Source organism: Lipotes vexillifer, unplaced genomic scaffold (assembly GCF_000442215.2).
Source record: "Lipotes vexillifer unplaced genomic scaffold, Lipotes_vexillifer_v1.1 scaffold1088, whole genome shotgun sequence".
Classification (NCBI taxonomy): Eukaryota; Metazoa; Chordata; class Mammalia; order Artiodactyla; family Lipotidae; genus Lipotes; species Lipotes vexillifer.
In genome coordinates this window covers 1,222,444-1,235,179 of record NW_006779738.1, presented here as the reverse complement: position 1 = coordinate 1,235,179, position 12,736 = coordinate 1,222,444, and the positions used below count along the sequence as shown (strand labels likewise).

Sequence of the window (12,736 nt, the reverse complement as noted above, 5' to 3'; positions counted from 1 at the left end):
CTTTGTCAGTTGCTTCATTTGCAAATATTTTCTCCCATTCTGAGGGTTGTCTTTTGCTCTTGTTTATGGTTTCCTTTGCTGTACAAAAGGTTTGAAGTTTCATTAGGTCCCATTTGTTTATTTTTGTTTTTATTTCCATTTCTCTAGGAGGTGAGTCAAAAAGGATCTTGCTGTGATTTATGTCATAGAGTGTTCTGCCTATGTTTTCCTCTACGAGGTTTACAGTGTCTGGCCTTACATTTAGGTCTTTAATCCATTTTGAGTTTATTTTTGTGTATTGTGCTAGGGAGTGTTCTGACTTCAAACTTTTACATGTACCTGTCCAGTTTTCCCAGCACCACTTATTGAAGAGGCTGTCTTTTCTCCACTGTATATTCTTGCCTCCTTTATCAAAGATAAGGTGACCATATGTGTGTGGGTTTATCTCTGGGCTTTCTGTACTGTTCCATTGATCTATATTTCTGTTTTTGTGCCAGTACCATACCGTCTTGATTATTGTAGCTTTGTAGTATAGTCTGAAGTCAGGGAGCCTGATTCCTCCAGCTCCATTTTTTGTTCTCCAGATTGCTTTGGCTATTCGGGGTCTTTTATGTTTCCACACAAATTGTGAAATTTTTTGTTCTAGTTCTGTGAAAAATGCCAGTGGTAGTTTGATAGGGATTGCATTGAATCTATAGATTGCTTTGGGTAGTAGAGTCATTTTCACAATGTTGATTCTTCCAATCCAAGAACATGGTATATCTCTCCATCTGTTTGTATCATCTTTAATTTCTTTCATCAGTGTCTTATAATTTTCTGCATACAGGTCTTTTGTCTCCTTAGGTAGGTTTATTCCTAGATATTTTATTCTTTTTGTTGCAATGGTAAATGGGAGTGTTTTCTTGATTTCACTTTCAGATTTTTCATCATTAGTATATAGGAATGCCAGAGATTTCTGTGCATTAATTTTGTATCCTGCTACTTTACCAAATTCATTGATTAGCTCTAGTAGTTTTCTGGTAGCATCTTTAGGATTCTCTATGTATAGTATCATGTCATCTGCAAACAGTGACAGCTTTACTTCTTCTTTTCCGATTTGGATTCCTTTTATTTCCTTTTCTTCTCTGATTGCTGTGGCTAAAACTTCCAAAACTATGTTGAATAAGAGTGGTGAGAGTGGGCAGCCTTGTCTTGTTCCTGATCTTAGTGGAAATGGTTTCAGTTTTTCACCATTGAGGACGATGTTGGCTGTGGGTTTGTCATATATGGCCTTTATTATGTTGAGGAAAGTTCCCTCTATGCCTACTTTCTGCAGGGTTTTTATCATAAATGGGAGTTGAATTTTGTTGAAAGCTTTCTCTGCATCGATGGAGATGATCATATGGTTTTTCTCCTTCAATTTGTTAATATGGTGTATCACATTGATTGATTTGCATATATTGAAGAATCCTTGCATTCCTGGAATAAACCCCACTTGATCATGGTGTGTGATCCTTTTAATGTGCTGTTGGATTCTGTTTGCTAGTATTTTTTTTTTTTTTTTTTTTTTTTTGCGGTACACGGGCCTCTCACTGTTGTGGCTTCCTCTCCCGTTGCGGAGCACAGGCTCCGGATGCGCAGGCTCAGCGGCCATGGCTCACGGGCCCAGCTGCTCTGTGGCATGTGGGGTCCTCCTAGACGGGGGCATGAACCCATGTCCCCTGCCTCGGCAGGCGGACTCCCAACGACTGCGCCACCAGGGAAGCCCTGTTTGCTAGTATTTTGTTGAGGATTTTTGCATCTATATTCATCAGTGATTGTTTGTGATTGGTCTGTTCATATTTTCTATTTCTTCCTGATTCAGTCTTGGCAGTTTGTGCATTTCTAAGAATTTGTCCATTTCTTCCAGATTGTCCATTTTATTGGCATAGAGTTGCTTGTAGTAATCCCTCATGATTTTTTGTATTTCTGCAGTGTCAGTTGTTACTTCTCCTTTTTCATTTCTGATTCTATTGATTTGAGTCTTCTCCCTTATTTTCTTGATGAGTCTGGCTAATGGTTTATCAATTTTGTCGAAGGCTCAGCGGCCATGTGGCTCACGGACCCAGCCGCTCCGCGGCATGCGGGATCCTCCCGGACCGGGGCACGAACCCGTGTCGCCTGCATCGGCGGGCAGACTCTCAACCACTGCGCCACCAGGGAAGCCCTGTTGGAACATTTTTAATCACACTTTCAATTTCAGTGCTTGTGATTGGTCTGTTCATATTTTCTATTTCTTCCTGGTTCAGGCTCGGCATGTTGTGCATTTCTAAGAATTTGTCCATTTCTTCCTGGTTGTATCCTACTGTCCATTTTATTGGCATAGAGTTGCTTGTAGTAATCTCTTGTGATCCTTTTCATTTCTGCAGTGTCAGTTGTTACTTCTCCTTTTTCATTTCTAATTCTACTGATTTGAGCCTTCTCCCTTTTTTTCTTGATGAGTCTGGCTAATGGTTTATCAATTTTGTTTATCTTCTCAAAGAACCAGCTTTTAGTGTTATTGATCTTTGCTATTATTTCCTTCATTTCTTTTTCATTTATTTCTGATCTGATCTTTATTATTCCTTTTCTTCTACTAACTTTGGGTTTTTTTTCTTTTTCTTTCTCTAATTGCTTTAGGTGCAAGTTTAGGTTGTTTATTTGAGATGTTTCCTGTTTCTTCAGGTAGGATTGTATTGCTATAAACGTCCCTCTTAGAACTGCTTTTGCTGCATCCCATAGGTTTTGGGTCGTTGTGTCTCCATTGTCATTTGTTTCTAGGTATTTTTTGATTTCCTCTTTGATTTCTTCAGTGATCACTTGGTGATTAAGTAGTGTATTGTTTAGCCTCCATGTGTTTGTATTTTTTACAGATCTTTTCTTGTAATTGATATCTAGTCTCATAGCGTTGTGGACGGAAAAGATACTTGATACGATTTCAGTTTTCTTAAATTTACCAAGGCTTGATTTGTGACCCAAGATATGATCTATCCTGGAGAATGTTGCATCAGCACTTGAGAAGAATGTGTATTCTGTTGTTTTTGGATGGAATGTCCTATAAATATCAATTAAGTCCATCTTGTTTAATGTATAATTTAAAGCTTGTGTTTCCTTATTTTCATTTTGGATGATCTGTCCATTGGTGAAACTGGGGTGTTAAAGTCCCCTACTATGAATGTGTTACTGTCGATTTCCCCTTTTATGGCTCTTAGTATTTGCTTTATGTATTGAGGTGCTCCTATGTCAGGTGCATAAATATTTACAATTGTTATATCTTCTTCTTGGATCAACCCCTTGATCATTATGTAGTGTCCTTCTTTGTGTCTTGTAACAGTCTTTATTTTAAGGTCTATTTTGTCTGATATGAGAATTGCTACTCCAGCTTTCTTTTGATTTCCATTTGCATGGAATATCTTTTTCCATCCCCTCACTTTCAGTGTGTATGTGTCCCTAGGTCTGAAGTGGGTCTCTTTGTAGACAGCATATATACGGGTCTTGTTTTTGTATCCATTCAGCGAGTCTGTGTCTTTTGGTGGGAGCATTTAATCCATTTACATTTAAGGTAATTATCGACATGTATGTTTCTATTCCCTTTTTCTTAATTGTTTCGGATTTGTTATTGTAGGTCTTTTCCTTCTCTTGTGTTTCCTGCCTAGAGAAGTTCCTTTAGCATTTGTTGTAAAGCTGGTTTGGTGGTGCTGAACTCTCTCAGCTTTTGCTTGACTGTAAAGGTTTTAATTTCTCTGTCGAATCTGAATGAGATCCTTGCTGGGTAGAGTAATCTTGGTTGTAGGTTTTTGTCCTGCATCACTTTAAATATGCCCTGCCAGTCCCTTCTGGCTTGCAGAGTTTCTGCTGAAAGATCAGCTGTTAACCTTATGGGGATTCCCTTGTGTGTTATTTGTTGTTTTTCCCTTGCTGCTTTTAATATGTTTTCTTTGTATTTAATTTTTGACAGTTTGATTAATATGTGTCTTGGCGTATTTCTCTTTGGATTTATCCTGTATGGGACTCTGTGCTTCCTGGACTTGATGAACTATTTCCTTTCCCATATTAGGGAAGTTTTCAACTATAATCTCTTCAAGTATTTTCTCAGACGCTTTCTTTTTCTCTTCTTCTTCTGGGACCCCTATAATTCGAATGTTGGTGTGTTTAATGTTGTCCCAGAGGTCTCTGAGACAGTCCTCAGTTCTTTTCATTCTTTTTTCTTTATTCTGCTCTGCAGTAGTTATTTCCAGTATTTTATCTTCCAGGTTACTTATCCGTTCTTCTGCCTCAGTTATTCTGCTATTGATCGCTTCTAGAGAATTTTTAATTTCATTTATTGTGTTGTTCATCATTGTCTGTTTCCTCTTTATTTCTTCTAGGTCCTTGTTAACTGCTTCTTGCATTTTGTCCATTCTATTTCCAAGATTTTGGATCATCTTTACTATCATTATTCTGAATTCTTTTTCAGGTAGACTGCCTATTTCCTCTTCATTTGTTAGTTCTGGTGGGTTTTTACCTTGCTCCTTCATCTGCTGTGTGTTTTTCTGTCTTCTCATTTTGCTTAACTTACTGTGTTTGGGGTCACCTTTTTGTAGGCTGCAGGTTCGTAGTTCCCGTTGTTTTTGGTGTCTGTCCCAAGTGACTAAGGTAGGTTCAGTGGGTTGTGTAGGCTTCCTGGTGGAGGGGACTAGTGCCTGTGTTCTGGTGGATGAGGCTGGATCTTGTCTTCCTGGTGGGCAGGTCCACGTTTGGTGGTGTGTTTTGGGGTGTCTGTGGCCTTACTATGATTTTAGGCAGCCTCTCTGCTAATGGATGGGGCTGTGTTCCTGTCTTGCCAGTTGTTTGGCATAGGGTGGCCAGCACTGTAGCTTGCTGGTCGTTGAGTGAAGCTGGGTTTTGGTATTGAGATGGAGATCTCTGGGAGATTTTTGCCGTTTGATATTACGTGGAGCTGGGAGGTCTCTTGTGGACCAGTGTCCTGAATTTGGCTCTCCCACCTCAGAGGCAGAGCACTGACTCCTGGCTCGAGCACTAAGAGCCTGTCATCCACACGGCTCAGAATAAAAGGGAGAAAAAATAGAAAGAAATAAAGAGGATAAAATAAAATAAAGTTATTAAAATAAAAAATAATTATTAAGGAAAAAAATTTAAAGTAAAAAAAATTTAAAAAACAACAGAAAAACGGATGGATAGAACCCTAGTACAAATGGTGAAAGCAAAAGCTATACAGACAAAATCACACACAGAAGCATACACATACAAACTCACAAAAAGAGAAAAAGGGGAAAAAATAATAACATCTTTGCTCCCAAAGTCCACCTCCTCAATTTGGGATGATTCATTGTCTATTCATGTATTCCACAGATGCAGGGCACATCAAGTTGATTGTGGAGATTTAATCCGCTGCTCCTGAGGCTGCTGGGAGAGATTTCTCTTTCTCTTCTTTGTTTGCACAGCTCCTGGGGTTCAGCTTTGGATTTGGACCCGCCTCTGCGTGTAGGTCACCTGAGGGTGTCTGGTCTTCACTTACACAGGATGGGTTTAAAGGAGCAGCTGCTTCGGGGGCTCTGGCTCACTCAAGCCGGGAGGAGGGAGAGGTACAGATGTGGGGCGAGCCTGCTGCGGCAGAGGCCAGCATGATGTTGCACCAGCCTGAGGCACGCCGTGCGTTCTCCTGGGGAAGTTGTCCCTGGATCACGGGACCCTGGCATTGGCGGGCTGCACAGGCTCCCGGGAGGGGAGGTGTGGAGAGTGACCTGTGCTCGCACACAGGCTTCTTGGTGGCAGCAGCAGCAGCCTTAGTGTCCCATGCCCGTCTCTGGGGTCCGCGCTTTTAGCCGCGGCTCGCGCCCGTCTCTGGAGCTCCTTTAAGCAGCGCTCATAATCCCTTCTCCTGGCGCACCAGGAGACAAAGAGGGAAGAAAAAGTCTCTTGCCTCTTCGGCATCTCCAGACCTTTTCCCGGACTCCCTCCCGGCTAGCTGTGGCGCACTCACCCCCTTCGGGCAGTGTTCACGCAGCCAATCCCAGTCCTCTCCCTGGGATCTGACCTCCAAAGCCCGAGCCTCAGCTCCCAGCCCTGCCCGCCCCGGCGTGGGAGCAGACAAGCCTCTCGGGCTGGTGAGTGCCGGTCGGCACCGATCCTCTGTGCGGGAATCTCTCCGCTTTGCCCTCCGCACCCCTGTTGCTGCGCTCTCTGCCGTGGCTCCGAAGCTTCCCTCTCAGCCTCCCGCAGTCTCCGCCCGCGAAGGGGCTTCTCGTGTGTGGAAATCTTTCCTCCTTCACAGCTCCCTCCCACTGGTGCAGGTCCCGTCCCTATTCTTTTGTCTCTGTTTATTCTTTTTTCTTTTGCCCTGCCCAGGTACGTGGGGAGTTTCTTACCTTTTGGGAGGTCTGAGGTCTTCTGCCAGCGTTCAGTAGGAGTTGTTCCACGTGTTGATGTATTTCTGATGTATCTGTGGGGAGGAAGGTGATCTCTGCGTCTTACTCTTCTGCCATCTTGAAGCTCCCTTTTGGCTTATTTCTTTTTCTTTTTCCCTTTTAATGTTTATTATTAACTTGATTAAGACCATACTGTATGGGGTTTTGTAGGCCACTTTCTCACCGATAATTATATCACTGACATTTTTGTGTTATTAAATAATCTGCATAAATACAAGTTGAACATATAAAAAAATCTGAAGTTACAAAAACTTCTCATTTTATTAAGAGATTTACAAAATGGAACATGCTGCTATTTATTCTTGGGCTGTGGCCAAGAGGAGTAATTGCTTCCACATTCTCTATACACGAAAACCATCCACTCTGAGGTGCAGCTGTAGCCGTGCTCTGTACATCTGTTTTTTGTTTTCTAGTCTGATAAGCTCTTTTCATCTGCCCCATACTGCCCTCAGCAGTTGCCATGACACCACATGACAACTGGATTTGATTTCTTGTCTTGTTGCTTAAGGCAGCAACACTCCATTCAGCAGCCGCTTAGTTGCTGCTCCTTTGCACATGTGAGGCCTGCCAGAGCCCAGTTTCCGGGCTGGTGAGAGCTCATTCATTCACCAAGTGATTATTGATCATCTCTTGACCTCTGTCCTGGGGGTGTAAAGGTGATGACCCAGTACTACCCCATGCAGCTCGCAGTGTAGGCATTTGTTTGCAAGTGAACCGAGTACAGAGTGCTGTGATTGACCCTCAGAGGGCGGCTAAACTCAGTTGGCCCAGGGAGTGTGAGCAAGGCTCCACAGAGGAGTTTGTGCTTGAGCTGAGATTTTCAGCCAATGAACCACTGATTTACAACTACTTTTATACGACCTCTCTTGTTTTCTTTCTTTCTTCTTGACAGTCAGAGCTACCCTGGATCAATTTTAGCATAGATGTAACCCGGGTGAGCTTGGTGTAAGGTATGCTGGTGTCTGGCCTGCTTGGTGTGGTCAGAGGCTCCCAGGGGGAAGAGGGAGGTGGTTGTCATGCAGGAGATGCATCCACATAGCCAGTGGCCGGGAGGATGGCAGAGCACCTGGGGGAGGGTGGAGCACCTGGGGGAGGGTGGAACATCTGGGGGAGGGGAGTGACAAGATCTGATCATGTCAGGCCCCAGACAAAGAGGCTGGCTTCCAGCTGATTAAGGGGGGAGGGGCAGACCCAAATCCTGTGTGGGACCACCAGTCGGGGGCCCAGGCCTGCACCCTGGACCAGGCGGGGTATGGAGGTGCTTTGTTTTGAGAGATCCACAGGCACCCACAGTGCGCCCTTCAGATCATGCAGTTCTCTGGTTCCTGGCAGTGCCCTGTGGGATGCAGCTTGGAAGCCCAGCAGGGAAGGTGAGGCACGCAATCCCAGTTGCAGCAGAGTGGCTGCATTTGGAGCACCCTCTGCAGGCAGTAAGTGCTTATCATTCTGTCAGCACTGGCCTAGGGCCTGGCCTCTTCTGGATCCTGCTGTTGGGATCAGTGGAACTTTAGGAAAGACGGAGGGGTGGGGTGTGGCATTTCACAGAACCCCCAGCCACATAAAAAGTACTGTGAATAATATGTGTCTTTTCCTAAAGAACTCGGAGTGGTGTGCAGGTGTTGCGAGTCTCCTAGACATGTTGTTCCGGTGTAGCTGTTTGAATGGTGGGGAGGAAGGACCTGGAAAATGCTAGGGTCTGAGCAGACTTGTGTGCAGCCTTTTTTTTAAAAAATTTTTATTGGAGTATAGTTGCTTTACAATGTTGTGTTAGTTTCTGCTGTACAGCAAAGTGAATCAGTTATACATGTACATATATCCCCTCCTTTGTGGATTTCCTTCCCATTTAGGTCACCACAGAGCACTGAGTAGAATTCCCTGTGCTATACAGTAGGTTCTCATTAGTTATCTATTTTATACATAGTAGTGTATATGTGTCAATTCCCTCATCCCAATTCATCCCACCTCCCCTTTCCCCGTGGTATCCATATGTCCTCTACGTCTGTGCCTCTATTTCTGCTTTGCAAATGAGTTCATCTGTATCGTTTTTCTAGATTCCACATATAAGCGATACTATACAACATTTGTTTTTCTCTTTCTGACTTACTTCACTCTGTATGACAGTCTCTGGGTCTAGCCACGTCTCTGCAAATGGCACAGTTTTGTTCCTTTTTATGGCTGAGTAATATTTATGTGCAGCTTTTAAGAATGTAGTCTTTTGATTTTGTAAATGGACATTTGTTAAAATTATTTTTTTTCCTAGATAATCCCCTATGTTGGGACCATTTCTGAGCAGTTGGAGCCTGGAACTTTGATTGTACTACGTGGGCACGTTCCTAGTGACTCAGACAGGTAAAGTCATTCTGTTAGATGAGAAAAGAACAAGAATAAACTCGTTGTGATTGTGGGACAACAAAAAATCATGAGGGAGAGACCATTTGGATACTCGGAGGCCTGATTTTGCTTTTATAGCAGCCCTGGCCAAGGTGCTGAGGAAACTGGAATGAAAAACTGAAATACAGGTTATTTGGATTTTTTGTTGCTATAAGTCTCATTTTAGTATAAAGAATCAGAGATACGGTTAATGAAGGGAATTGTGGTCAGATGACAGGGACACAGTCTGGTTACAGTGTAACATTCCCACACCATCTCTTAAGAGCTGTTCTGGGTGGTTTTATCTAATGCTTGCTTTGGGTAGAGTCTGGATGAGGCTGTATCAGCTACAGTTGGGCTCGGCTCTATGTGGTGGATGCCTGAACAACAGTGGTTTAATAAGATGTGAACGTGACATCTAAAGGGGACAGTCCAGAGGGCTGAAGGGTGTGCGCCAGCAAGCTGTTGGAGGAGTGGGCCTCTTCATGCTCTCACCCTGCCATCCCAGGGTGAGGTCCTCTTTCTCATGGTTCCTGGAAGCTAGGACTCTAGTCCTCACGTTGTTTGGGTAGCTGCCTGGGACCATGTGCTATTTGGGGGGAAGGGGTGGGGGGTGGACAGAAGGCAGATGCCAACTGACTTTTGAGTCCATTTCCAGGAGTCTTCCTTGCACACTTCACTTCTACCCCATCAGCAGAGCTTGGGGCACATGGGCAAACCCACCTGCGGGGAGACTGGGCAATGTAGGTGCTTGTGGTGGACTGCCACCAAAAGCATGTGAGTGAACAGAAGATCCGTCAGCTGTCACTCGGCCTGGGTTTCTGCGCTACCGGGCCTGCGAGGCCGCCTTCCTGAGTCCTCACGCGGCCTGTATTTCTTCCCCTCCTCAGGTTCCAGGTGGACTTACAGTGTGGCAGCAGTGTGAAACCTCGAGCAGACGTGGCCTTTCATTTCAATCCACGGTTCAGAAGGGCCAACTGCATTGTTTGCAACACTCTGAAAAATGAGAAGTGGGGCTGGGAAGAGATCACCTATGACATGCCTTTCAATAAAGAAAAATCTTTTGAGATCGTGATCATGGTGCTGAAAGACAAATTCCAGGCAGGTTTTGGAGAACAGGGGTTAGATCCTCATTCGTGAGAATAAGCATGAGGGAAGCTTTTCACATGAGTGAACTCACCCTTGCGTGTCCTAAATCCAGAGGAAGAGTTTGCCTTTATCATGTTCCTCTAGAGGAGGGCCCGGCAGGGACCTTGCTGCGAGGCGGGCACAGCCAGCATCCCTGCGGGGGTCGCCGCGCCGGCGGAGGGCGAGGCCAGCACAGCCGGCTTTTGTTAGATCATTGCTCCTCGCAGGGCTGAGCTTCCTTGTGACCTGGCACAGCCTTACACTCAGGATGGGAAAGTAAACCCCGGGCAGCAGGACCCGCAGCGTGGGAGAGTCTGAACTGACAGACAGACGGGATCCTGGCGTAGGAGTAGGGGTTTGTAAAGTTGCATCCTGCCGCAGCCTAGTCCTGTAGGATCTTGAGATTCTAGACCCAGAGGAGCTCGTAGCAGCCCCGCTGTGTGTTGTCAGTGCTCCTGCTGCTTCCTCGGGTGTGTGTGGTCCTGGAGGCACCTCCACCCGCTGGCCCGCGAGCCTGCGGAGGACTTGACAGCTCAGGTGGAGACTCCCCACCCGAGGTGCAGGCCCTTCTGACCCTCAGAGCCCACTCCCATCAGCACTTCTCCCCTAAACCTCCTCTCTCCCCTCATCCCTCCTCTGGCCATTGGAGTACTTGGGTCTGTATCGTTCTTTTTAATGCTTGTTCGTGCTCTTGAGCTTTGGTTTTTTCCTTTGTTTCTTTTGCCTGCCAATGGGATTTTCAGCTCCTTGAGATCAGAGACTGTACTGTGTTCGGTGTGTCTTCCCCACACTCCTACAAGTACTGACATCTGGCGGGAGAGGGAGGCGCCCTGTGCACTGATACCTACTAAAATGCATTTAACAACTATTTTATTTGGTGGGGGGGGGGCGGGCTGTCTTCTGTGTTTGTCCAGGTGGCTGTCAATGGAAAACATACCCTGATCTACACCCACAGGATCAGCCTAGAGAAGGTCGACACCCTGGGCATTTATGGCAAAGTTATAATTCACTCCGTGGGTTTCAGCTTCAGCTCGGTCAGTGCCCTTCCATGGGGGGAGGTGGGGGGTCTTTGGTGATGTTTTCTTGAAAACTGTGTAAATATGTCCCTCATTAGTGTGTTAATTTCTTGGAAGTAAATCTTTCAGACTAGTAGGATGCTAATCATTGACCAGGGCTTGCTTGTCTGTAGGATCTCAAATCTAGCATGGCTCCAGCAAAAACCCAAAACAGTAAGAACAAAACAAACAGCCTTTACAGCTGGAGAGGGGCCGTTTCCTTAATTCAGGAGCATAGTGGAGCAGTTCACTAGGATTGTTTCCTAGAAGCGGGACGTCAAAGGGTACCTGCATTTTAAGTTAGGATTGAAATTGCTAACCTGCCCTCCAAAGAGAGTAAAACAAAGTAGTCTCAAGATCTGTATTCATTTGCTCACATTCTTTTTTTTTTTTCTTTTTTTTTTTTGCGGTACGCGGGCCTCTCACTGCTGTGGCCTCTCCCGTTGCGGAGCACAGGCTCCGGATGCACAGGCTCAGCGGCCATGGCTCACGGGCCCAGCCGCTCCACGGCATGTGGGATCTTCCCAGACCGGGGCACGAACCTGTGTCCCCTGCATCGGCAGGCAGACCCTCAGCCACTGCGCCACCAGGGAAGCCCCTGCTCACATTCTTCTTGACATTAGTTCTGATATTAACATTTGCCAGCTTGATAGAGGGGAGAAGGATGCTAATGTTCATGCATTTCTGGATCACTTTCTGTCATATTTTCATGTTTAATATCATTTATAATTTTTTTATATGTCAAGCAGGTTATATTTAGAATTCTGATGGATGTTAAATATTAATCTGAACTTTTCTTCAGGATTTAAGAAGTAGCCAAGCATCTACTCTGGAATGGACAGAGATAAGTGAAGAAAATGTAAATATTAAATCTCTTAATGAACCACCAGTTTAAAAATGTTTTTTTAGTTGCCATGTAAATTAGGTGGCAGGCAGGCTGAGTTTTAAAAACACTATGTTTTTAATGTGAGAACTTATATTTTTAGTAATTAATAGGCTGGCAGTAATCGTTTGAAAGTGGAGGCGTATACTTCAGGGTGCCAGGTGCTGTAAGTTTTGCTGTTTAGACTCTCAGTGGATCTGACCACTACCCACCAATCTTCTGTACAAAGAACTCTCTGAACTGCTGAATAGGGCTGTCAGGAGGTGTTTATAAATAGTGAGCACAGCCAGTGCATGGGCAAACAAACTTCCACGTGTATCTTCTCCCCCTGTGGAAACAACTGCAGTTCACACATTTTTTGCTGTTATTAGTGTGGAGAAAGTGAGGCCTTACCGATCTCAGCACATTCCTAGACAGACTAGAATCTCAGCATTTGGGGAGCACCCTGGGAAGAACAAGGAAAATTGTGTTTGAAGCCCACATGTGGCCTTCGGGAAATGCTCAGCTTGTGGTGGAGGTTATAGGATTCAGATGAACAGGACAGTCAGTCTGTTCCCAGCCTGAGTGGCACTCTGCAGCTCCAAAGCACTCGGTCAGGAAACACTGGCCACCTGCATGTCCCCCCCCCACCGGAGTGGAGCAGGCACTACCGGCTCAGGCTCTGGGTGGTACAGCCAGTAAGATCCAACTGCTCACGTTACAAAATGTTATTTCTTCCCCATCAATTGTCTGTATTTTGTCTTTCTCTTCCAATAGGTACAAAAGTCCGGCATGTCACAGTTTGTAAGTATTTTTGCTATAACATGTGGAACCTTTTATAAGATTGCCCAGGAAATGAATAGTTGAAGCCTTGGAAGACAGGTTCATTCATTCCATACCTTATTGCAGAACTGTTT

General features: G+C 45.0%; 1 protein-coding gene across 1 annotated transcript in view; it reads left to right on the top strand.

Annotated features, from left to right (window-relative positions):
- Positions 1 to 12,736, top strand: part of LGALS8 (galectin 8) — a 25,655-nt gene that overhangs the window by 8,277 nt on the left and 4,642 nt on the right. The window contains exons 2-6 of the mRNA XM_007452938.1: positions 8,665 to 8,753; positions 9,665 to 9,875; positions 10,817 to 10,936; positions 11,760 to 11,816; positions 12,597 to 12,623. Of these exons, the coding sequence (XP_007453000.1) occupies positions 8,665 to 8,753; positions 9,665 to 9,875; positions 10,817 to 10,936; positions 11,760 to 11,816; positions 12,597 to 12,623 (504 nt within the window). The remainder of the gene's footprint in view (positions 1 to 8,664; positions 8,754 to 9,664; positions 9,876 to 10,816; positions 10,937 to 11,759; positions 11,817 to 12,596; positions 12,624 to 12,736) is intronic.